The sequence below is a fragment of the Nycticebus coucang genome, chromosome 12 (assembly GCF_027406575.1).
Source record: "Nycticebus coucang isolate mNycCou1 chromosome 12, mNycCou1.pri, whole genome shotgun sequence".
Classification (NCBI taxonomy): domain Eukaryota; kingdom Metazoa; phylum Chordata; class Mammalia; order Primates; family Lorisidae; genus Nycticebus; species Nycticebus coucang.
The window spans coordinates 67,461,880-67,487,472 of NC_069791.1; the positions used below are offsets into that span (position 1 = coordinate 67,461,880).

Sequence of the window (25,593 nt, forward strand, 5' to 3'; positions counted from 1 at the left end):
GCGGGGATATGAGCGAGGCCTGGCGGCGGCCGCTCTCCCAAGCTGCCCCGCGCGCGCGCGCGCCGGCAGTTCGGCCACGTCCCTGGCCACGTCGCGCCTGTTCTCGCCATCTTCACCGCTTCGTTTCAGGGGCCGCAGCTGCCGCCGAGCCCCGGGGCCGCCGCGCTGCGCCGACCGACGCCGCCATGAACATCTTCCGGCTGACCGGGGACTTGTCCCACTTGGCGGCTATCGTCATCCTGCTGCTGAAGATCTGGAAGTCGCGCTCCTGCGCAGGTGAGTGGCTGGGGAGGCCCGGAGAGGTTCGGGCGGGGGCTGGGTGGCTTGGAGGACCCACCGACCTCCGCCGCCAGGCAGCCCAGCGAGTCTGCGCCGGGCAGACACACCCCCTCGGCCGGCCTGTGGATTTTCGGCGTGGGCGCCCAGGCGGGTTCGGCTGTCGCATAGCCTGGCCCGGTTTCGCACTTAGTCCGCTCGCGAACTTGAGCTGTCGGGTTGGGGGGGAAGGCGCTAATCCCGAGGCGCGGGCCCTGTTCTGTCTGAAAAGTTTGTGTTGAGGAGTATGTCACCTGTGTCCCCGCCATGGGTTCTGATGGGACACTTCTCCGTGCGTTCAGGTTGGGTGGAGAGTCAGGGGTGCGGGGAACCCGCGAGTCAGTGGGATCGGCGGAAGGAGGATGGGCAGGACCGCGGCCGGCTCGGCCTGACGTGGCAGCCTAGCCAGCCCAGGAGGTGGGGCACACAGGGGAAGAGGTCATCTTTCTCCTCAACCCTGCCCCTTCAAGGACTGGGCTCTAGATTAGGGGGTCGGGTCGGGTCTGTCCTTAGAGTTCTGTGGGCTTCGCCCAAGGTCTTGGGTGCACGATCACACCCGCCATGGGAGGATCTGTGGGGAGATCGTAAGTGAATTTTTTGGTGTACGTAATTAATGCTGCTCTGAGAAATGAACTGGCTTGTCGAACTCGGAGCGCCTCCATCTAATAACGGGTTCTCTTAAAACTGCGGCGCCGGGTACCGCTGAGGTCTCATGCAATTCCTTGCTCCACGTCACCAGTGAGTTGGCTACTTCCCTCTTCAGGAGTACATATTTCATCCAGGCATTGCCGAGAGGCAATGAAATGAATCTTTCCAGATAATGGCTGTGGAATTTTACATTTAATTCTAAATGCGTAAGGATTGTGAATTATTTTTTTCATTCCTTTAACTTATTTTTAATGGATAATGGCCTCAGTGAAATAACTTTTGTTGAACTCAAGAACTTAATGTTTTCAGAGACAGTAAATGAAGGGAATCCTAAAGGAGCTGGGTGACTGAGACTCCATTTACCAGGTTTATTTCTAAAAATTTACACATCTGAAGTAACACCACATCATTGACTCTGCCATCTGCAGGCCTCACCTATTTCCCTGGGACATAGCTGAGATACAGGAAGTAAGCAAAGACAAAAAGACCTTTGAGCCTAAACGTTACAAAGTCCATGTTACAGTGTGTCTGACTTGGAGTTGATCTCTCAATTTGTACATAGTTCTGAGAGATCGAGTTGTATGATTTCCAATGATAGCAAATTAATTGCTTTAATAATGACAGCTAACATTTAAGCCTTTGCTATAGACTAAGTAGTCAGCAAAGTATGTTATGTGGCTTATCCCAGGTAATTATTAAAATAACTTTACAAGGTAGGTGCTGTTGTCCTCATTCTGTGGAGGAGGTAACTGAATCTTAGTCTTAGGGAAGTAAGTAAATTAATGATAGAACCAGATTGAAACACAGTAACTCACAATTAAGGATTGAGTATCTGTCTACTTTGGCCTAAGTAATTTTAGTTTAAACATTTGATGCCAAACCAGCACTCAGATGATCTTTTTTCTTTTCTTTTCTTTTTTTTTTTTTTTTTTTTTGAGACAGAGTCTCTGTTATCCAGGGTAGAGTATAGTGGCATCATCATAGCTCCCTGCAGCCACAAACTCCTGGGCTCAAGTATTCCTCCTGCCTTAGCCTCCCTTGTAGCTGGGATACAGATGTGCAACACCATGGTTGGCTAATTTTTCTATTTTTTGTATAGGCAGGATCTTGCTCTTATTCCGGCTGGTCTTGAACACCTGACCTCAAGCTATCCTCCCACCTCAGCCTCCCAATGTGCTGGGATTATAGGCCAGAGTCATCACGCCTTGCCCTGATGATGTTACTTTTTAATCTTTAGTTTTGTTCCAAAATCTTTGTTATGAGTCTCTTCATCTTCTTCCATATGTTTCCTAGACTCCCCTCCACTGGCAAGTCATTAAGCATTGAAATGTATTATCTCTTAAACTTGATATTTATGTTTGGGAGAATTTAGTGCAACTCCAGAAATAGAACTCCTAAGAGAACCTTGAGTAACAAGGAGAAAAAGAGGGTGTGCTGTTTTGTTTGCTTTTTAATATTCACTATTTTCATTTGAGAGATTTAGGAGCATTAAGAAAAACATAAAATACTTCAGCTAAAATGCTAAGAAAGGAAGATAAACAGGTGGGGCAAGTTTGTGTGTGTTTGCCAAATATTCTTTGGGTATCATTGACTATTCTTGTTCTCAGACTTAGAATGACTTTGTTCTGGTTTGTGAGTTTACCTGATGTTTTAAAAATTAAAATCATCAAGATCATTTATTCAGAATTAAGTGTTAAATTTGCCCTGTTTTTGCATACTAAATTATAAAAGCTATTTAGAGATTTTTTAAAAAGTAAGAATTTGATATGAGTTTCTCAAGTGACTGGAGTAGGAGACATGTATATCCAAGTTGTGTTTCTCATTTTGAAAATACTGGCAGTGATGTTCATTTTAGAATTTTGGCACCTGTTTTGAACATGCCAGCAGCCCTTAAGGATCAAAATTGAGGGAGGCTAATGAAGAAGCTGGAGATTCTGTTTTCCTGGCAGTCTAATTCCAGATTAGCTGCCTTTAAGGACCGATTTTAAAGTAGGGACGGTAAGTTGATCTTGTTTGAATCTGTATTTTCTTGTGGATTTATCAGTTATTGTCATTACAGACGGGTGCCAAAATGAAGTGTGAGTTTCTCATATTCTTAGATGAAGGGCTTCCTATGTAAATTTTCCTATAGGCTGATAGTTATTAATAGTGCTGTATCTGCTGTGTTTAAATTACTAGTAGAATCCTTCTGAGATCCATGACCCCCAGCCTTCCTCCCCTAGTCTCTCTCTTCTGTCCTTTGCCTATTGCTTAGATTATTGTTAGCTGTTATTATGTGGGGTTATAAACTTTTCATTCTGCCAAACACCATCCAAGGACATATGGTGTCCCTACATGTCGTTTAATTGGACAGTTTATATTTTTTAAGTAAATGGGAACACCTCATCTTTTATTGTCAATATCTGAGCACTTCAAGAAACTTTTGCTTCACATTTTCTACTCTCCCTTTGTAGCAGCTGTAACCTCTGTTCTTTGAAAACCAGTCTCTTGAGCAATCATTACATTTTTGACCACCCACTGACTGGCACACAATTCTGAGCAGTAAGTAGTTTGCAGATTAAAAGTTTTTGCTTTCAAGAAAGCAGCAATTGAATGGAAATGACATGTAAATATAGGAAAAGATAAAAATGTAGGGGTTAAACCTTCTAGATAGTAAATCCTATGATTATAAAATGACAAGAAGGATCCTCTGGCTTTCTAGCAAGGCATGAATAAGACTTCTATGAAGAAAAGTATAAAACCTTGCTGACAGACAAGGTGCATGTATGTGTATTCATACCATGGTCCTGGATGGAACCAGGCAGGTTGATAAGGAAGCAAGATGACACATCTCTCAAAATTAATTATTTTATTCAAAATATCCTCAAAGTTGAAGACAGTATACTGAGAGAAATAATCTGTAATATATCTAAGTGAGAAAGGGTTGATATCCATAATAATAATAAAGTGCTCCTGCATATAAAAAAAAACTTGATAGGAAAATGGGCCAAGTTGGCAGTTCACAGAATACTGACTAACAAAGGACCAATTAAGCATTAAAAAATGCCCAGCCTCACTAGGAGTTAGGAACTTGAATATTTAAATAGTAGTGCATACTGTTATTTGTCCACTAGTGAAAATAAAACTTTATAAGAGTATGAAGAAAAGGGCATTCTTTTTTTTTTTTCTTCCTTTTTTTTTTTTTTTTATTGCTGGGGATTCATTGAGGGTACAATAAGCCAGGTTACACTGATTGCATTTGTTAGGTAAAGTCCAGTCCCTCTTGCAATCATGTCTTGCCCCCAGAAGGTGTGGCACACACCAAGGCCCCACCCCACTCCCTCCTTCCCTCTCCCTGAAAGGGCCTTCTTTTTTTTTTTTTTTTTTTGTAGAGACAGAGTTTCACTTTATGGCCCTCCGGAGAGTGCCATGGCATCCCACAGCTCACAGCAACCTCCAACTCCTGGGCTTAAGCTATTCTCTTGCCTCAGCCTCCGGAGTAGCTAGGACTACAGGCGTCCACCACAACACCCGGCTATTTTTTTGTTGCAGTTCGGCTGGGGCAGGGTTTGAACCCGTCACCCTCGGTATATGGGGCTGGCGCCTTACTGACTGAGCCACAGGTGCCGCCCTGAAAGGCATTCTTATCTGGTGTTAGTGGATATGTAAATTGGCATAACCTTTCTAGGAGGAATTTGACAATACTTATCAAAGTTTAAAATGTTTTATTTTTTTTTTCAGTTTATGTGTTTTTATTTATCTTATTTGGGGTTATGGAGGATTTTTTTAATTTTCTTAAATTTTTTAATTGTTACATTATAATTGTATATATTTATGGGGTGCAATTTAGTCTTTGAATACATGTGTGTGTTGTGTTACCAAATCAGAGTAGTTAACGTATCCGTCATGTAATGTATTCATTATTTTTTGGTAATAAGAACATTCAAAAACCTCTTACCTAGCTATTTTGTCATATATAATGTCTTACTGGGTTTTTTTTTTTTTTTTTTGGAGACAGAGTCTCACTATGTCGCCCTCAGTAAAGTGCTGTGGTATCACAGCTCACAGCATCCTCAAACTCTTGGACTTAAGCAATTCTCTTGTTTCAGCCTCCCAAGCAGCTGGGACTACTGGCTATTTTTTTGTTGTAGTTGTCGTTTAGCTGGCCCGGGCTGGGTTTGAACCTGCCAGCCTGGGTATATCTGGCCAGAGCCCTACCCACTGAGCTAAGGGCACTGCCTAATGCCTTACTGTTAACCATTGGTACTCTACTGTGCAATAGAACACCAGAAGTTATTCCTCCTGTGGAATTCAACTTTGTACCCATTGACCAATCTCCCCCCATCCATGTTAATGTCTTTTATCCCAACAATTCTAGGGAATCTATACTACTGAAATTGTCATATGTGTAAACATACTATGTATATTAGGAACAATAAGTACAAAGCACTACCTATAGGTACAGACATATTTGTACAGTATTTATAACAACAAAAGTTACAAATAACCCAAATGTTTATTAATGGAGTAGTTGCACAAATTTTGGCACATTCACACTGTGCAGTCTTTAAAAAGAATGAGCTAGAGCTATAGAAGTATTAATGCAGGGGAAGGTGAATCTCAGATATTAAGTTCAAAAAGCAAGCTGTAAAGCAGAAGATTAACCACATTTTAAGGGATAAACACATATTTGAGTACACACAAACACACATATGGGCCAGGGTTCTTTTAAGAATCCTGAAAAGTTACACTTAAAGTATAGGTGGGAAGGGTGTTGGGAAGATCCTTTCACTTTTTCTTTTCCATACATTTTAGCCCATTTGGAATTGTTAATAAAATAATCAGCATGAATTTCTTTGAAAACAAAAAGGCAAAACAGCATATAGTAGGAACTGTTGTTTATCAAGCATTTACAGTGGCAGGTATGATATTATATAAAGCACTTTAACTTTTTCTCTTTCCAAGAATCCCACAGAGTTAATATAATTTGTCTAGAGGTTTGGAAGGCCAAGTATATTATGAGCCCAGGTTTGTGCATCACAGGGTGAGCTTGAACCTAGACCCTCTTACTCCAGATCCTCTTTTTTCCAAACTCACATTCTTTATCACGTGAAAAGAGCCTGTTGTGAAAACAGTTCTTGACTTTTTTTTTTTTTTTTGTAGAGACAGAGTTTCACTTTATGGCCCTCGGTAGAGTGCCGTGGCCTCACACAGCTCACAGCAACCTCCAACTCCTGGGCTTAAGCGATTTTCTTGCCTTAGCCTCCCAAGTAGCTGGGACTACAGGCGCCCGCCACAACGCCCGGCTATTTTTTGGTTGCAGTTTGGCCAGGGCTGGGTTTGAACCCGTCACCCTCAGTATATGGGGCCGGCGCCGTGAAAACAGTTCTTAACTATTGGGCTGCTGATTCCAAGGGAGGTTAATGGATTTTAGAATATCCAGATATTTTGAGACTACGGATAGGATCATAGCCGTTTGTGTTGCTGGACATGTTTTCCTGGAGGTCTGACCTAACATTGTTTGGTTGCATTGCCTGCTGTTACTAGGGTACGAATAATTCCTGGAAGCTGAAGCTTTTCTGTTTAGTTGAGGAGTCTGTTCTATAAATCAAGAGAAATAAAAGAAATGCCACTTCTAATAATTTAAAGCAACGTCTTTTTTTTTTATTTTTTTTTGTAGAGACAGAGTCTCACTGTACCGCCCTCGGGTAGAGTGCCATGCACGGCTCACAGCAACCTCTAACTCTTGGGCTTACGCGATTCTCTTGCCTCAGCCTCCCAAGCAGCTGGGACTACAGGCGCCCACCACAACGCCCGGCTATTTTTTGGTTGCAGTTTGGCCGGGGCTGGGTTTGAACCCGCCACCCTCAGCATATGGGGCTGGCGCCCTACTCACTGAGCCACAGGCGCCGCCCAATTTAAAGCAACTTCTAATAATTTAAACTTCTAATAATTTAGATGCAACTTCTAAAATTTAAAGCAACATTTAATGAAGTGTATAGTTGTGAGCTTTTATTAAATTTAACTTTGACCTGGCATGGTAACTCATGTCTGTCATTCTAGCACTTTGGGAGGCCAAAGCATAAGGATTGCTTAAGCCCAGGAATTTGAGGCTAGCCTGAGCAACACAGTGAGACTGCATCTCTAAAGAAAAAAAAAGAAAAGAAAAGTTAGTCAGGTGTGGTGGTGTACACCTGAGTAGTCCTAGCTACTTGGGAGGCTAGGCCAAGAGATATGCCAGGAGTGAGCAATGATTATACCACTGCACTCTAGCCTGAGCAACAGAGAAAGTCCCATCTCTGAAATTAATAATTATTATTATAATAAATTTTACTTGGACTAGTGAGATCAAGACAAGAATGATGTTAAGTTTAATGATTGATTTCTGTTTAACAAGTTACACTCATTTTTTTTTGAAGACAGAGTCTTACTTTGTTACCCTTTGTAGAGTACTGTAGCGTCACAGCTCACAGCAACCTCCAACTCTTGGGCTTAAGCGATTCTTTTGCCTCAGCCTCCCAAGTAGCTGGAACTACAGTTGCCTGGCTATTTTTTTTTTTTTTTTTTTTTTTTTTTGCAGTTGTCATTGTTGTTCAGCAGCCCTGAGTGGGCTCAAACCCGCCAACTTTGGTGTATGTGGCCGATGCTGTAACCACTGTGCTACAGGTGCGGAGCCAACAAGTTATACTCTTAAACATGAATGTTTGGTTCATTTAGTATTGGGATGTCAGTTATACAAACATCTACAAGAGGATCTGTCAGAGCTTATTACCTACCTTTGCTTGCTTTGACCTCAAAACAAAGAAACTGACTATGGAAGTTGCTCTGACTTAGTAGCAGATGTTCTTCTCCCTACCCCCAGGAGATTCCTGCCCTATCTCCTCCTGTATTCAGCTCAGATCTTCAACTTCCTATGAAGACAGGACAATTTTTGCTGTTTTAAGGGAAAAAGCTACAACTTGCTAAACAGGATCCTAGGCCAGGGAGAGCATTGTGGAACTGTTCCAGCTTGGCAGTTCCTGCATGGATTCTCTACCATGGCACAGACTCCAAACCACATGGTGCCTGTCCTCTCTCCTCTGCCCTGTGCTCACTTGGGGCTTTCCCACCCTATAGTTGGTAGTAAATTAGGGCAGAGCTCAGTGTACATTGCCTATTTACAGTCATAGAGACACAGTATGACTTGGAAATTCCTCAGAAGTGTTCCCAAAATACCACAGAATGAGAATTTGCACCATGACATGAAGATAAAATGAATTCCATTTTCTTTTGTCCATTTGTTCTTCATTCATCATATGTTTTCTGAACCCTGCCGTGTGTCAGGGCCAGTGCCCACCACAGGGAATACAAGATAGAATAAGGCATAACCCCAGCCTTTAGAGATCTTGGTATTGAGTGGAGGTTTGGGGGAGAAGGGAGGCAGGAACTAGATCATCATAGTGTATTTTTGTAAGTCCTGTAATTGGAGCTAGGGCAGCAGCTGGCATGAAGTAGTCCCTATTATGTATTTGTTGAGTGAATCAGCAGCACCAAGGGAGGGTGTCTTCAGAGAAGACCTCCCAGAGGAGGTGGTGTGTGACTTGGGTCTCAAACATCAAAGCAATATGATAGTTCCTGCCTAGTTTTTGGTATAAGAATGCTGAAATGTGGACAAAATTTCAAATCTGCTTGCCCGTCAAAGTTCCATTAGAATAAACCATTTATAAGAAAATTTGCCTTATCTATATTCTGTAAGTTTTTATTTAAAATGTGGGAAAGAACCATATAGGAGATAGACTGCAATTTCTCTCTCAAGGCTTCAGTAGACATCAAATGTCATCTTTCTTCCCTTTTGTATTCTCTCTCTAGTTTTCTCTGTTAGCATCAATCTCGTTCTTTCTGCTTTGGATCCTTGGTGTCTGATAGGAAAAAAAAAAGTTCTCTATTATTGGGGGAAAGAATAAACAGCAGGTTTACTGTCTGTATCTCCCCCTTTCGTCCTCAAAATTGATTTCTAACGATGAATGTGGAAGAATGGAGTCAACTTTTTTTTTTTTTTGTAGAGACAGAGTCTCACTTTATGGCCCTCAGTAGAGTGCAGTGGCCTCACACAGCTCACAGCAACCTCCAACTCCTGGGCTTAAGCGATTCTCTTGCCTCAGCCTCCCGAGTAGCTGGGACTACAGGCGCCCGCCACAACGCCCGGCTATTTTTTGGTTGCAGTTTGGCCGGGGCCAGGTTTGAACCTGTCACCCTCGGTTTATGGGGCCGGCGCCCCACCGACTGAGCCACCCTTTCCAGTTTTTTTTTAGGTGTTCTTGTGAACAGAGTGGGACTGCAGTTATTCATACTGAGAAAGTAACATTCTTGCTGCCCACAATGGCTCATGCCTATAATTCTAGTGACTCTGGCAGCTGAGTCAGGAGGATCTCTGGAGGCCGGGAGTTCAAGACTAGGCTGGGCAGCATAGCAAAATATTTGTCTCTAAAAATTAAATTAACTGGGCATAATGCCACATGCTTGTAGTCCTAGTCAGTTTTAGTTATGTGAGAGGTTGAGGTGGAAGGATGCCCAGAGCCCAGGAGTTCCAGGTTGCAGTGAGCTAACAATCATACCACAGCACTTCAGCTTGAAGGACAGATCTAGACTTTATCTCTTAAAAAAATTTTTTTTAAGTAACAGGCTTTTAATTTCAGTAACCTGGAAAATGATTCTTTGTAAAATAATGAAAAACAACGGAATTTTTAAGTTCTGAGGAGTGTTGTGAATGATTTGAGTGCAGTGACATTTCTATCAAATACATGCTTACTAAAATGTGATGTTTTAATTGTAGACAAGGGTGGGTGGTTTCTGATATTTAGTCAACCTTTAGTTTCCTTAATGAGTTCACTGGTTCTCCAGTATCTAAAACCTATAGTTTTTGTCCTCCGTCACATATATATTTGGCTAAATATAGATGTCAGAAAAGTTGTGTGCACACTCTGTGAACTTCTGGTATTCCCAGCTGAGTCTGGCTATGCCACAGCTCTGGGGTGGATTGATTGGGTGGAAGTAAAACAGCTTCAAGGTATTAAAAAAGTTGCTTTTGAAGTTGGTTGTAGTTGTAGGTTCCTATCCTCATGTAACTTTTATGTTGTCATAGCATTCAAGAACGTTTTTAATACTAATATGAGGTCTAAGAGATGGAATTTTTTAAAAAATCTTAACATTCAGGTAAATTACACTGCCCTTAGCAAAGAAGTCACCATGGGAGGTCATGCCATTATTCCAGTGGGAGTTACTGCTCAAACTCTTAACCAGAGTCAGTGTTCTTTATATGATTCCTCATCCCCTTAATCAGAATAGATTCTAACTCCATTATCAAAAGATTTGTCACCATGAAAATGTTGTTTTAAAATGGGAAAAAGATCTGAAGTCACAACACTAAATAACAGCAGAATTACTGAATGAAATTTATTCCTACCTAATATATTTGAGAAATATATTATTGTATCCTCAATGAATCCCCAACAATAAAAAAAAAAGAAAAAAAAAGTTTTCTTCATAAGATATCATTATCTAGCCAGCTTCATTAATAAAATAAATATAAATTTCTCTTTTGTAAAAAAAAAAAAGAGAGAAATATAATGTTCATTTGAATGATAATATCCTAGCATTATCGGAGGTGACATAACTAAGTCATTTTCCTGTAGTCACCCATTCGCCCATCAGAGTAAGACAGAAAAGTTGTTAGAACCTCCCAAAAGGAGCATGTTCAGGAATGTTAAGGGGAAAAAAAAATCCTACAACTTCTCTTGTTTGTTTAAAGTCATACCTGGACCTGGACCTTTGACCCCAAGTGCCCCACTTTCCCTACCTGTACTTCCTACACAGTGTGATCTACAGGATCGTGAAGCCCTTGAGGGCTTTTCTAATACTTTCCTTTTGTTTCTTTAGGTATTTCTGGGAAAAGCCAGCTTCTGTTTGCACTGGTCTTCACAACTCGTTACCTGGATCTTTTTACTTCATTTATTTCATTATATAATACATCTATGAAGGTATGGTATGGCATCAGATAGAATGTATTTTATCTGTAGTGTGCAACCTATGGAAACTGTTAATTTATAGCTGTGTTCTTAATTAAAAATCTCCAAGAATAATGTATAAATATGCTATTCTTGCCTTTAAAACTTTTAGACCACCTTGTACATATAATTGGGAATAAAAATTGCACATACTCTGTTTCAAAACAGTTTCTATTTACTTTGAAGTTAGATATTTTTTATTTTAAGTTCCTCAGGTATGATAAATCTTCTAAAGCTCTTGATAACCCTATAAGGAAGGATAACTATTATATTTTCAAGCAGTGGGAAATTACAGACTCCCCCGAGAAATCCAACAAGTTGGTACATAACAAGGAATTAAATCCAAGACTTCCAGTGGCAGAATTTTGTTTTTTCTGCAATGTAAGGGAATTGCGTTTAGGCTTCTACTTTTTTTTTCTTTTTCACTTGGTCAATTTTTCTTAAACTTCTGCTGTGTGCCATTTTTATTACATTTGCATGCTTTAATAATGTCTGTGGCATAATTTAATAATATATTTTTTAAGCCTCAGCCAAAGTGAGACTTCATCTCTAAAAAAATAGCTGTGGCCAGGCATGATAGCTCATGCCTGTAATCCCAGCACTTGGGAGGCCAAGGCAGGTGGATTGCCTGAGTTCATAGGTTTGAGATCAGCCTGAACCAGAGTGAGACCTCATTTCTAGAAATAACTGGGCATTGTGATGGGCTTCTATAGTCCCAGCTACTTGGGAGGCAGAGGCAAGAGAATCCCTTAAGCCCAGGAATTTGAGGTCGCTGTGAGCTATGACAGCAGGGCACTCTACCAAGGGTGACAAAGTGAGACTCTGTCTCAAAAATAAATAAATAAATAACTGGGCATTGTGGTGGGCGCCTACAGTCCTACCTATTTGGGAGGCTGAGACAAGACAATCTCTTTGAGCCCAAGCATTTGAGTTTGCTGTGAGCTGCGATGCTACGGCACTCTACCAGAGATTTCAAAAAAAAAAAAAAAAAAAAATATATATATATATATATATTTTTAAACCTTTTAATTTGTTTTACACATTAGTTTCCATGACACCTTTGTCTTTCTTATGTTTTTCCTAATTCACATTAAAACAAGTGTTGGCATACTCTTTAACATCTTTTGTGCCACTGGTGGTCCACACTCAACACTTGGGGAAGTAGTGGATTAAATGAGCCTCAGTTCTTTCCCATAGTCACTGAAATCATGCTTGTGAATATCTACAGTGTCAAGCACTGAGGAAACAGTAGAAAACAAGCCAAAGTCTTGTAGTCTGGTGGGTGAGGGTAGACAGAGCATCATAGAAGTAAATAAATGACTGTAGTTTTTTTTTGTTTGTTTGTTTGTTTTTTGCAGTTTTTGGCTGGGGCTGGGTTTGAACCTGCCACCTCCGGCATATGGGGCCGGCGCCCTACTCCTTTGAGCCACAGGTAGCACCCAATGACTGTGGTTTGTGATGGGTGCTGTGAAGGAAAAGTATAGGGCTTCTAGGAATAGATAATAGGCTTCTAGGAATAGATAATAGGCGTCTGACTTATTTCATTCATTCATTCTACAAATACTGAAACTGAACCCCTGGGTAGCCAGCTCTATTCTAGGCTGTACACAAATATTCATAGCAGCTTTATTCATTATCCCCCCAAACTATAGACAACCCACTTGTCCTTTAGTGAGTGAATATACAAACTGTGGTACAAAAATACAGTGGACAGCTACTCTGGCTTAGCACCTGTATCTCAGCAGTTAGGGTGCCGGCAGGTTTGAACCTGGCCCAGGCCTGCCAAACAATGACAACTACCAAAAAAAAAAAAAAAAAACATAGGCATTGTTGTGGGTGCCTGCAGTCCCAGCTATTTGGGAGGCTGAGGCAAGAGAATCACTTAAGCCCAAGAGTTTGAGGTTGCTGTGAGCTGTGACACCACAGTACTCTACCAACGGCAACATAGTGAGACTGTCTCAAAAAAAAGGACTACTTCTCAGCAATAAAAAGAGACAAATTGTTAATACAGTAAATCTCACTTAATACTGTCAATAGGTTCTTGTAAATTGCAATTCTAGAAAGGAACCAATTTTACCATAGGCTAATTGATAGAAATGAGAGTTAAGGCTTGGCGCCTGTGGCTCAAGCGGCTAAGGCACCAGCCACATACACCTGAACTGAACAGAGTCCAAACGACTCTGGTGCAACCAAAAAATAGCTGGGCGTTGTGGCAGGCACCTGTAGTCCCAGGTACTTGGGAGGTGGAAGCAGGAGAATCGCTTGAGCCCAGGAGTTGTAGGTTGCTGTGAGTGGTGATGCCATGGCACTCTACCCAGGGCAACAGCTTGAGACTCTGTCTCAAAAACAAAAAAAAAGAAACAAGAGTTAAGTTCCTGTGGCATATTTCTGATCACAAAAATATCACCAAACTTCTAAATAAAGACCAAAAGACTTCTAATATAAAATATTGAAATAAATGCAAGCTATACATACTTCTTTTTTTGTTGTTGTTGCCCTTGGTACGAGTGCCATGGTGTCACAGGTCACAGCAACTTCAAACTCTTGAGCTCAAAATCAGTCAAACGATTCTCTTGCCTCAGTCTCCCAAGTAGCTAGGAATACAGGTACCTGCTACGACTCCCAGCTAATTTTTCAGAGACAGAGTCTTGCTCTTGCTCAGGCTGGTCTCGAACTCCTGAGCTCAGGCAATCTACCTGCCTCAGCCTCCCAGAGTGCTGAGATTATAGCCATGAGCCATTGCGCCTGGCCAGCTGTGCTTACTTTTAAGAAATATTAATAAAAACAAGATAATTACCCAGTTTTTGGTGAATCAGTAAGAAATGGTGGTCATAGTGGTAGTGTATTAAAGCAAGTAATACATGTTTGCAAAGTGAAAATTTTAAGGAGTACCTCCTACCACCACAGTTCAAAAGCAAACAATATCAAATATGGCAGTCTTACTGGGTGCTTTCATTCTGCATTGTTGTTTTTTTTGGTTTGTTTTTGAGACAGAGTTTCACTATGTTGCCCTCTGTAGAGTACCTTGGCATCACAGCAGCTCACAGCAACCTCCAACTCTTGGGCTTAAGCAATTCTCTTGCCTCAGCCTCCCAAGTAGCTGGGACTACAGGTGCACACCACAACACCTGACTATTTTTGTTGTTGTTGTTGCAGTTGTCATTGTTGTTTAGCTGGCCCAGGCTGGGTTCGAAACTGCCACCCTCAGAGTATGTGACTGGTGCCATAACCATTGTGCTATGGGCGCTGAGCCCATGCTGCGTTGTTTATTGTCTCACATTTGTATGATTATAATCTTTTTTTTTGTATGATTATAATCTTCCAGCCTGCCACTTCAGGGTCACAAGTGACTGGAGCCTATCTTAGCAGTTTAGGATGTGAGGCAGGACCAAACCTAGATAGGATGCCATTCCATCAAAGGGCTACTTGTATACACTCCCACACTCACTTAAACTGGGACAAGAGATTGTAGACATGCCAATTCATACCTAACATGCACATCTTTGGGATATGGGAGGAAACCAGAGTACCCAGAGAAAACCCACAGAGTTATGAGGAGAATTGCAAATGCCACACAGTGATCTCAGACAGGAATCTATTTTAAAACAATGTTATTCAAGGATCTTCTGTACCTACAACAAATTCAGTTGACACTCAGATGCATTATGGTAACTGAAAGAAGCCAGACTCAAAAGGCAGCATACTGTATGACTCCATTTATGTGGCATCTTTGAAAAGGTTGTCCTAGGGACAAAGAAATTAGGAGTTCAGAGGTTAAGCCTGAGGGAGGCTTGACTACAAAGGAACAGCATGGTGGAATTTTGGGGGTGATGGAATTGTTCTTTGTCCTAATTGTGGTGGTGTTGGTTATACATAGTATCAATCATAGAACTGTACACCCCCAAAAACTAATTTTACTATGTTTAAAGCCAAGGGGAAAAAAAAATCTAGCTTTTCTAAATATATGAGTGATATAGAAAGCTGAGGAAGTTGGAACCATTGAAAGGAACTGACAACCTGGTATTTTTTTCTTTTGTTTTTAGCTTATCTACATTGCCTGCTCCTACGCCACAGTATACCTGATCTACATGAAATTTAAGGCAACCTACGATGGAAATCATGATACCTTCCGAGTGGAGTTTCTGGTGGTCCCTGTGGGAGGCCTCTCATTCCTAGTCAATCATGATTTCTCTCCACTGGAGGTTAGTAAAGAGGTTATTAACCCTTTGTGGAGGGCTCAGAAACAAAATATGCCATTAACGTGTGCAGTTATTGAAACAACCGTTAACATACATAGCACTCTACTGGACATTCTTTGATTTCTTTTTTTTTTTTTTTTTTTTTTTTTGAGACAGAGTCTCCCTCTGTATCCTGGGGTTGAGTGCCGTAGCATCATAGCTCACAACAACCTCAAATTCTTGGGTTCAGGTGGTCCTCTTGTCCCAGCCTCCAAAGTAGCTGGGACTACAGGCACCCACCACAATACCTGGCTATTTTTTAGAGTTGGGGTCTTGCTTTTGCTCAGGCTGGTCTAGAACTCTTGAGTTCAGAAGATCAACCTTACTCAGCCTCCCAAAGTGCTAGGATTATGGGTGTGAGCCACCATGCCCAGCCCCCATTCTTTGGTCTTTTACTAATCAAAATAATTCACCCAAGTTGGTTTTACAATTAATTATTATTATTATTTTTTATTGCTGGGGATTCATTGAGGGTACAATAAGCCAGGTTACACTGATTGCAATTGTTAGGTAAAGTCCCTCTTGCAATCATGTCTTGCCCCCATAAAGTGTGACACACACCAAGGCCCCACCCCCCTCCCTCCTTCCCTCTTTCTGTTCCCCCCATAATTGTCATTAATTGTCCTCATATCAAAATTGAGTACATAGGATTCATGCTTCTCCATTCTTGTGATGCTTTACTAAGAATAATGTCTTCCACATCCATCCAGGTTAATACGAAGGATGTAAAGTCTCCATTTTTTTGAATGGCTGAGTAGTATTCCATGGTATACATATACCACAGCTTGTTAATCCATTCCTGGGTTGGTGGGCATTTAGGCTGTTTCCACATTTTGGCGATTGTAAATTGAGCTGCAATAAACAGTCTAGTACAAGTGTCCTTATGATAAAAGGATTTTTTTCCTTCTGGGTAGATGCCCAGTAATGGGATTGCAGGATCAAATGGGAGGTCTAGGTTGAGTGCTTTGAGGTTTCTCCAGACTTCCTTCCAAAAAGGTTGTACTCACCCAAGTTGGTTTTAGTTTCAATATTTTATATTTATAAAAAAAAATAAGTAATATGAGGTTTAGCGCCCATAGCACAGTGGTTACGGCGTCAACCACATGTACTGAGGCTAGCAGGTTCAAGCCCTGCCAGGGCCAGCTAAACAACAATGACAACTACAACAAGAAAATACCCAGCTGTTGTGGCAGGTGCCTATAGTCCCAGCTACTTGGGAGGCTCAGGCAAGATAATCTCTTATGCCCAAGAGTTTGAGGGTGCTATGAGCTGTGATGCCACGGCACTCTACCAAGGGTGACATAGTGAGACTCTGTCTCAAAAAAAAAAAAAAAAAAAAGCATTATGAGCTGGGCTTGGTGGCTCATGTCTATAATCCTAGCACTCTGGGAGGCTGAGGCAGGTGGGGCAGGTGGATCACCTGAGCTCAGGAGTTCAAAACCAGCCTGAGCAAGAGTGAGACCCTGTCTTTACTAAAAATAGAAAAACTAGCCAGGCATTGAGGTGGGCACCTATAGTCCCCGCTACTTGGGAAGCTGAGGCAGGAGGATCACTTGAGCCCAAGAGTTTGAGGTTGCTGTGAGCTATGATGTCATGACACTCTACCCAGGGTGACAGAGTGAGATTTATGTCTCCAAAAAAAAAAGTAATATGCAAGCAAAATTTAATATGAAATGGTAAATATTTGCCATGCCAATAAAAATTTAATAATCCTTTTCTGCATGGTATAACTCAGAACATCAAAATCATATTTTTTTGGATTCAAATTATCTTCTCTCAGGGGGCACGTGTGGCTCAAAGGAGTAGGGCGCCGGCCCCATATGCCGGAGGTGGTGGGTTCAAACCCAGCTCCAGCCAAAAACTGCAAAAAAAAGAAGAAGAAGGGCGGTGCCTGTGGCTCAGTGAGTAGGGCGCCTGCCCCATATGCCGAGGGTGGCCGGTTCGGACCCAGCCCCGGCCAAACTGCAACAGAAAAATAGCCGGGCGTTGTGGCGCACGCCTGTAGTCCCAGCTGCTCGGGAGGCTGAGGCAAGAGAATCGCATAAGCCCAAGAGTTAGAGGTTGCTGTGAGCCGTGTGACGCCACAGCACTCTACCCGAGGGCGGTACAGTGAGACTCTGTCTCTACAAAAAAAAAAAAAAAGAGAGAGAAGAAGAAAGAAAAGAAAATTGTCTTCTCTCCATTGAAGGTGCCAAGGATTGACTTCTTTTAAATTTGAAATAGGTTCTACACTTTGGTTTTCCAAATCAGATTCTGAGGTACTTGACAGTTTGTTTTTTTGTGAGAAGTATTTTTAAAGCTACCTCTATATACAAATTCTCCAACAGTGATAGAGTCTTCTAAACTTGACAACTCTTCAAATTTATCCCACTCAATATTTATATATACTCCCACAAGAATCCTCTGTTGTACAAATTAGTTTAGGCATAATTGTGAAAAATATTGAGAACTGAAGCATGTGATGCTTACAGACTCAAGTCAGGTCATGTAACAGTAACAGGTGTTGTCCAGTTTTTGTTTGCAAAATGAATACCTACAGGTGTGATTAGCACCAAAGCATCTTATATTGAAGCCGGCATCTGAACCATCTGAATGCCTGTAGGTATTGTTCATGTTCAAAAGGTTAAGTGGTGGTCATGTCTGGTTCCCTAGGTAAATAGACCTGTTGGCAGATAATGTTAGATTTTGTGGATTTTATTTTCTAATTTAGCAAACTACTGGTGGAACATTCACTATTTGGTATTAAAAAATTATGGCTAAGAAATAAGCACTCAAGTATTTGTGTCTGGAGACAGCTTATTGCCTGACTCCTTTAGAATATAAACTTAAAACTGGATTTCATTAGTTGGACTTCTGTGGTATCAAATACAGGGCCCTGCCTGTCCTAGTGTTGGAAGAACATGGTCTTTTCCCTACTCTGGCCCAAATTTTGTTTCTTCTTCATGTATAGATGTCACACATTGATGCTGTGTCTGTGACTCTCCTGAGCACCAGAGCTACACTCCTCACCTTTAGGAAAGGCGGTTTATGGTGCTTTTGGCACTGTGCAGTTCACTGATCTGCTCCTAAGTGCTGCTGCTTAGTATCCTGGAGTTGTATCAGGTTACAGTGCTGCTGTTGGTGTTTGACAGATGCTGGGAGTGCCTAGACTTTTAAAACACTCAAGGACTACTTATAAGTCCTTTTTTGATCAACATGAATAAAGTAACATGTTGGGCAGTGAGTCTGTGTAGATACAATTCCAATTTTTTACCCCTTTGATTCAACCACATCAAAAAGCTTAACGAAAAAGAAAAATGGTGAAAATATTTAGGTAGTCTGGTAAGGAGATCAGTTGATGAGGAAAAACAACAGTGAGAATGGAGGAGAAAACTAATTACCAATATTAATGCCAACCTTGTTGGAAAGTAGAGTTGATTCAGAACCCCAGATCCAGATCAGAGCAAGCATAGTTTATCCAGGAGGAACATCTATATGCAGATTCCTAGAAAATTGTACAGGGAAGAATAAGACATTGGACAGACAAGGTAATGAACATTCAAAACAGTAAATGACTAGATTATTTAGCTTCTCATTGGCAGTGTCCTGTTTCTTAAATGTTCATTAAGTTTCTGGCTTGGTGCCTGTGGCTCAAGCAGCTAAGGCGCCAACTACATACACCTGAGCTGGCGGGTTCAAATGCAGCCCAGGCCCACGAAACAAGAATGTCGGCTGCAACCAAAAAAATAGCAGGGCGTTGTGGTGGGCGCCTGTAGTCCCAGCTACTTGGGAGGTGGAGGCAGGAGAATTGCTCGAGCCCAAGAGTTGGAGGTTGCTGTGAGCTGTGATGCCACAGCACTCTACCCAGGGAGACAGCTTGAGGCTCTGTCTCAAAAAAAAAAAAAAAAGTTCTTTAAGTGTCTATAATTTATGCAGATACCAGACTGTTCTGTTTTGGGCTGAGATGCCCATACCCTCAGACTTCCCCCCCTTCTTAAGCTGGCTTTACAGGAAAGCAGGAGTATTTCCTATAATTTGTGGTGGGCACTGGGTCCTGACTGAAGCTTGATGTTTCTCTTCCAGATTTTATGGACCTTCTCCATCTACCTTGAATCAGTGGCTATCCTCCCACAGCTCTTTATGATTAGCAAGACTGGGGAGGCTGAGACCATCACCACCCACTACCTGTTCTTCCTGGGCCTCTATCGAGCTTTGTATCTTGTCAACTGGATCTGGCGCTTCTACTTTGAGGGCTTCTTTGACCTCATTGCTGTTGTGGCCGGCGTAGTCCAGACCATTTTATACTGTGACTTCTTTTACTTGTACATTACAAAAGGTATGTCCAGTGCTACTTGGGTTGTTTCTACAATCATGTGTTCTTTGAAGAGAACAGCTCCTTTGCCCAACACTCTCCTAATCTGGTACTCTTCACAAAGCAGAACTGGTTTCAGAGAAACAAATGATTGCCAAATAAAATTCTAGATCAGGGTATCCTGACAGTCAAGGATAATCTTTATTACTGTTTCAGTAGACATGATGCCAGATGTGTCACTGTATATATACATGCTATTCTATACCCTACTTTTTAATCCTGCTTAGATTTTTTCATGACAATAAACAGATCTGGTCAGGTGCAGTGGCTTATGCCTGTAATACCAATACCTTGGAAGGGTAAAGCAGGAGAACCACCTTGAGGTCTGGAGACCTTGTCTCTACAAAAATTAAAAAATTAGCTAGGTATGGTGTCTTATACCTACAATCCCAGCTACTCTGGAGGCTGGGGCAGGAGGATCACTTGAGCCCAAGAGTTCAGGGTTACAGTGAGCTATGATTGTGCCACTGCACTCCAGCCTGGGTGACAGAGTAAGACCTCATCTCTAAAATAAATAAACGGCTTGGCGCCTGTGGCTCAAACGGTTAAGGCACCAACCACATACACCTGAGTTGGCGGGTTCAAATCCAGCCCTGGCCCACCAAACAACAATGACGGCTGCAACCAAAAAATGGCTGGGCATTGTGGCGGGCGCCTGTAGTCCCAGCTACTTGGGAGGCGGAGGCAGGAGACTCGCTTGAGCCCAGGAGTTGGAGGTTGCTGTGAGCTATGATGCCACAGTACTCTACCCAGGGCGACAGCTTGAGGCTCTGTCTCAAAAAAAATAAAAAAATAAAATAAACATAATTTTCAATAACAGTAGAGTATTTCATTGTGTATATGGACCATAATACACTTACCTTGTATATTTTTACCTTTGTGTGAACACAGAACATGTGAACTTTACAAAAATCTGATGAAAGCTATGATCCTTGCTCAGAAAAATGCATATTTATACGTAATGCACACAAATGTATACATATACTTTTAAGGGGGGTTAAGAACTCCTAAAGCCCAACCACAGATGCCAGGCTAAGAATCTCTGCTATACAGTAAAATTCCTGATGATGGAATTAGTAGGTAAAAGAGCATATATGTGTATATCTTACCTCTTTTTAAATATCCAAATTTCATAGAGCTCCCTGTGTATAAGTTTTTTAACATATGCCGGTTAGAGTGAAAGTCAAGATAACAAAAAGCTGCTGTGAACTTGGTAGTGCTGTAAATCAAATTACATTTGATTAAATTTGATTGAAAATACGATTGCTATTCTCTTATACTTTACTGTGTAGAATCTTGTGTATGACATGCTTCTGGAAATGGAAAAAAGAAAAATGTTAAGCTTGTCAGTATCAGTAACCTTTTTTTTTTCTCTTTATCTCTTTAAAATTCTAGTACTCAAGGGAAAGAAGCTCAGTTTGCCAGCGTAAGTGCCAAAGACCATCACCAGCATCTGTCCTTCAGGGTGCTCGGACAGAATTCTTACAACACAGCAAAGGCATAAGATGCTTGATACGGAAAATCAGAAACTTAACTCTTTTGTTGCATATAATCACCAGTGGCTCTGTGACAACACAGAGGAAAAGAACCAGAAGGTTTCTGTTTAATGCATCTTGCCTTATCTTTTTTTATTACTATGTACAAAGATTTTTTTACACAAAGAAACTTACTGCTGTATTAATAAATTCAGTGTGTAGCTTCAATTGGGATAGTTCTAAAGTGAAGACTTTGTGAGGAATAAGTGCAACTTTTTTTTATTTTAAAAATTCTTTGACTTTGTTGAGTCTTTGTGTCTGCAATGAAATTGTACTCCTTGACCGTTGGTAGATTACATATTCTTCCATCTATCAAATTTGCATTCCACTATATTTATTTTTTGCCAAAAGATGAGTTATATTTGTTTGAAATCTGAGACACTATTTCAATTTGGTACATCTGTTCAAATTTACTCCTACCTGACATGGAAATCCTTCCGTGGACATTACACTACATTTAAGGTTGGTAAGGATAACTTGTAAGCCTTATGGTTTTTATTACCAAAATTATAAGATTCTGAATGTAGATAGTCTCAGTGAAGAGTCACCAAAGGTGCCTGCCCTCCTCCCCTGCTGAGATGTGTCAGTTTGAGACTGTCCTGGGGGTGCTGAAAAATTCAGTAAGCAGGGGTGCTGGCCACTTGCCATCTGAACGTGGGGCAGGAGGGACATTAATGACTATTTTGGATATATGACTCTACTTCTCTGAGGACTAGAACACGAATAGTTACCTATTACTTTAATTCACAGTTCCAAAAGATTACCATAGCCATGTTCATGCTCAGATTCAAACAGTTTTACTTATGACTTTTGGATGGCAAAATGATTGGTAATATTTTTAATTGGCAGCACCAGTTACCATTCCTTATATTCTTTCTTTTTGTGTTTTTTTGTTTGTTTTTACTGAGCTATTGCATGACTTATCTTGTGTTACCATCCTAAATGAACATATTTTGTCTTCTTTTATGAATTAGACTTTTGGAACATCCTATGTTGGGATGATTTTGTCTGTCTTTTATTTGGCAACAAAAGCTCTACAAGGCTACAAACATTTAAAATCCACTTGATAATCTGTAAACCTTTCTGTATTTTGTGGAAATACTAGAATTTTTTTCCTCCCAATTTTGCCATTACATCGATTTGCTACCCTTTTTTGGTTTATGAGAAGTATGATTTTGTTTTTATGTGATGCACCATAAATATTAAAGTGTTGAATACTAACAGTGCTTACTACAAGAAGAATGTAGTAGTTTTGCTTTTTGCATTAAAATGTCTTGTGGAGGAAGGGAGCAGGATGGGTTTTATTTTTTTCCAGTGTGTATCTTAACACTTTCTAAATTGGCAGTGTAACTGCATAGTTTAACCTCCCATTTTATCTCCCTCATTTTGCTTTTCCCCTTTTGCCTTATGTTTTTATTGTAAGAGTATCTTTCCAGCATCCTAGTCTTGTTTTAGTTTCTATGGTCTATTTTTATCCTCCGTGGAGGATTTCTAAGAGTGTGGAGGAGGGGTGGGAAATAAGTCACAGTAAATTGAGCAGACTGCTTGCTGCCTGGACTGGGGCAGAGTGGGGACTCACACCTGTCTTTGTACACATAAATCAAACATAGGCAGGGACTGTTCATTGGAGAGCATCATGCACAGAACAGGACATGGAATCTCAGCATATTGATGGCATTTATAGCCAGCCATTCTACTCAAGTGAAAGTAAAATGGGCTGAGTTGTAACTACTGTTCTGTGATTAACCAGGATGACATCTTCATAATAATGGTGCCAGAGTTGTAGTGAGGGACTAGGTCACAACCTGGCAAGTTGGAAACAGGCCTTGTGTGACACACCTTATGAAGCACTGTCATAGTTCCTCTCACTTCCTGAATAAAGGTTACCAGGTAATATGTTTTATTGAGGTGCTTTTTTTTTTTTAATTTGTGTGAATTTTAAAAATTTGAACATGAAGATAAGACAAAGTTCATAAATTTGGCCAGTAGCTCCTAACTGTAAGAAAAGCTGTTGGCTGCTTATAGACACCAGTCCAATCACATACAATTGACCAAAGTTTTCTACTTCCTCACACTCTGGTCAAGAGTGGCATAGTTAGAGTAGTTTTAATAGAGATTATAATGAATTATGGGAACCCTTTAGAGTAGTTTTAATAGAGATTATAATGAATTATGGGAACCCTAAGTAAGAAAAGGATAAGCTTGGGGCTCAGACTTGTCAAAGAGTCTTGGCTCCCACACCTTCAGTTATATGGAGCAACTCCTCCCCAGGACCTCTGAAATTTCAATGAGCCACTGTCAGGAGGGCTTACAACCCAGAATGATAAACATTTATCACTTCAGTTGTTCCCTTTACCCCTCCTGTTCCTTGTCTTGTACTTAGCTTGGTTCTGGCAGGAGTCCCTGAGGCCCATTTGGTGAGATTAATATGTTTTCCAGAAGGTTCAGAGCCCTTTTTAGGAGAAGATGTATAGAATTGTCACTGTGTTAAAATTGACTCCTAGATACCGTGCAAACCCACTCATCTGAGGCTTGAAGATTGGTGATTGGATGTGGATGCCCTATAGCTTTTTTTCTGTCTCTCTTTGCCCTGTAGTGGCCAGATATGGGATTTCTTAGGGAGCAGAGGTGGGCCTAGTACCTCCAGCTGGAACTCCTCCATGCCTATCTGGTTTGACCTTTATAGTGTGGAATCTTGAGTAGGTGCTGTGGGTGTTTCTCCGACTTTGAAACAATTCCTACAATTTAAAAGCAAATTGCAGCATACTACTAATCCTTTTAAACAAGGATACATTTTTTACAATATTTTAAAATAAATACTCCAGCTCTTTGTCCTAGTTTCACCTTGAGTACTTAACAGGTGAGTCTTTAAGGGCAAATACCACACTACACTTGACTATGCTACCAAAACAAAATGAAAACACAGAACCTATTTATTTACCTAATAAGGTTTTTGTGACAATCAATGGAGTGTAATAAGGACACTGGCATGTCCTGAAACTAAAAAATGATTTGTTCACTTCAAGGTCTAAGGACCAAAGATCTCAGGGCTTTAAAGAATGCTTAGAAAAACAACTATGCAAGTTCCTCTCCCCAACTCAACACAGACAATAGCAGCAGACATGGATATTAATTTTACCTGAGACTTAGGGATTTACTTGAATCAAAGAAAATCGAGGGAGGAAGGTATGAATCAATTTGAAAAAATGAAAATTTCAGTTTTCTCCCAATCTGAAGATATGATGAAATGCCAAGAAAGTCTACAAAAAAAATTTCTGTAATTTGCAAATGGTGAAATTAGCCTGAAAGACCAAGCAGATAAGGATATCAAGGATTTTTTTTTCCCAAAAAAAGATTCATGATAGAGCCAATATGGCAGGATGTTATTCCTTATTAAATCCACACAGTGGGTCCTTAGGTCCTTGAAAATAAACTTTATTTTCAAACATACTTAGGCTAGGTGCCAGGCATCTCTGTTATCTGAAATATTCTCATCATTAAAAAAAGAAGGCATGATGAGTTATTTACTTTTTTAAGAGCTATGCTTTGGTCTAAATATTTCTAAAGAGCTCAGTTTAAAAAATAGATCTTTCTAAAAGATCTACAGTAGACATTCCTTATTCACAGAGATATTTATTCTAAAAGCTCCCCCACCCAGTGCATATCTAAAACCATGAATAATACGGAATCCTCCCATACATACATACCTATGATAAAGTTTAATCTATAAATTAGGTACAGTAAGGGATTAATAACACTAAGAACAATTGTAACAATACATTGTAATAAAAGTTATGTGAATTTTGTCTGTTAAAATATTGTACTTACCTAGTTTTTGGGCCTATAGGTAACTGAAACTGGATAAGGGGGACTACTGTATTTTAAAATAGGTATTTTAGTAACAAAATTGAGAAAGTATCTAAAATAAGGGAATGGGCATGCTTTATATGAAATACCCACATGATGGAATAATATTGTTTTAATTAGGTTTCAGTTAACTGATGGAATTGTGCAGAAATGGTAGAATATACTGGCAGTGATTAAATTATGGAAAATTTACTTTAAAAAATTTTGTATACTACTGTTTCCCTAAAGATAATCTTTTTGAAATTAAATAGTTTTATAGGTTGTTATTGTCTGTAACATTAAGTTCACAACATCTACTAACAAAAGTTTATACAGAAATGTTATTACTAAACTGTACAAATCCTGTTTTTAAAAGAGAACTATTACATTTAAGAATAAGTGTAATCACAGGCACAACCTACTACTGAATGGTGGTTCATAGTTTCAGTCATACATAATGGCACACATTCATATATGTTTGTATATACAATTACAAAGAAGATGGGCAAAGTTGAACAAGCATCATTTAAAAATAAACTTTATTTTCAAACATACATAAAGTAGGGAGAATAGTGAAATAACTCCCACCTATTTAATCTCCCCTTCAAGTTTTGTGTAAAGAAAATCCTATACAGCAT

The 25,593-nt window shown here is 40.4% G+C and overlaps 1 protein-coding gene across 1 annotated transcript; it reads left to right on the plus strand.

Annotated features, from left to right (window-relative positions):
- The first annotated feature begins 38 nt into the window (after positions 1 to 38).
- KDELR2 (KDEL endoplasmic reticulum protein retention receptor 2) lies at positions 39 to 21,419 on the plus strand. The gene is made up of 5 exons (XM_053554492.1): positions 39 to 276; positions 10,858 to 10,958; positions 15,029 to 15,187; positions 19,286 to 19,538; positions 20,970 to 21,419. The coding sequence occupies exons 1-5, from the start codon at positions 186 to 188 to the stop codon at positions 21,002 to 21,004; spliced, it is 639 nt and encodes a 212-aa protein (XP_053410467.1). The 5' UTR covers positions 39 to 185; the 3' UTR covers positions 21,005 to 21,419.
- Positions 21,420 to 25,593: the final 4,174 nt, after the last annotated feature.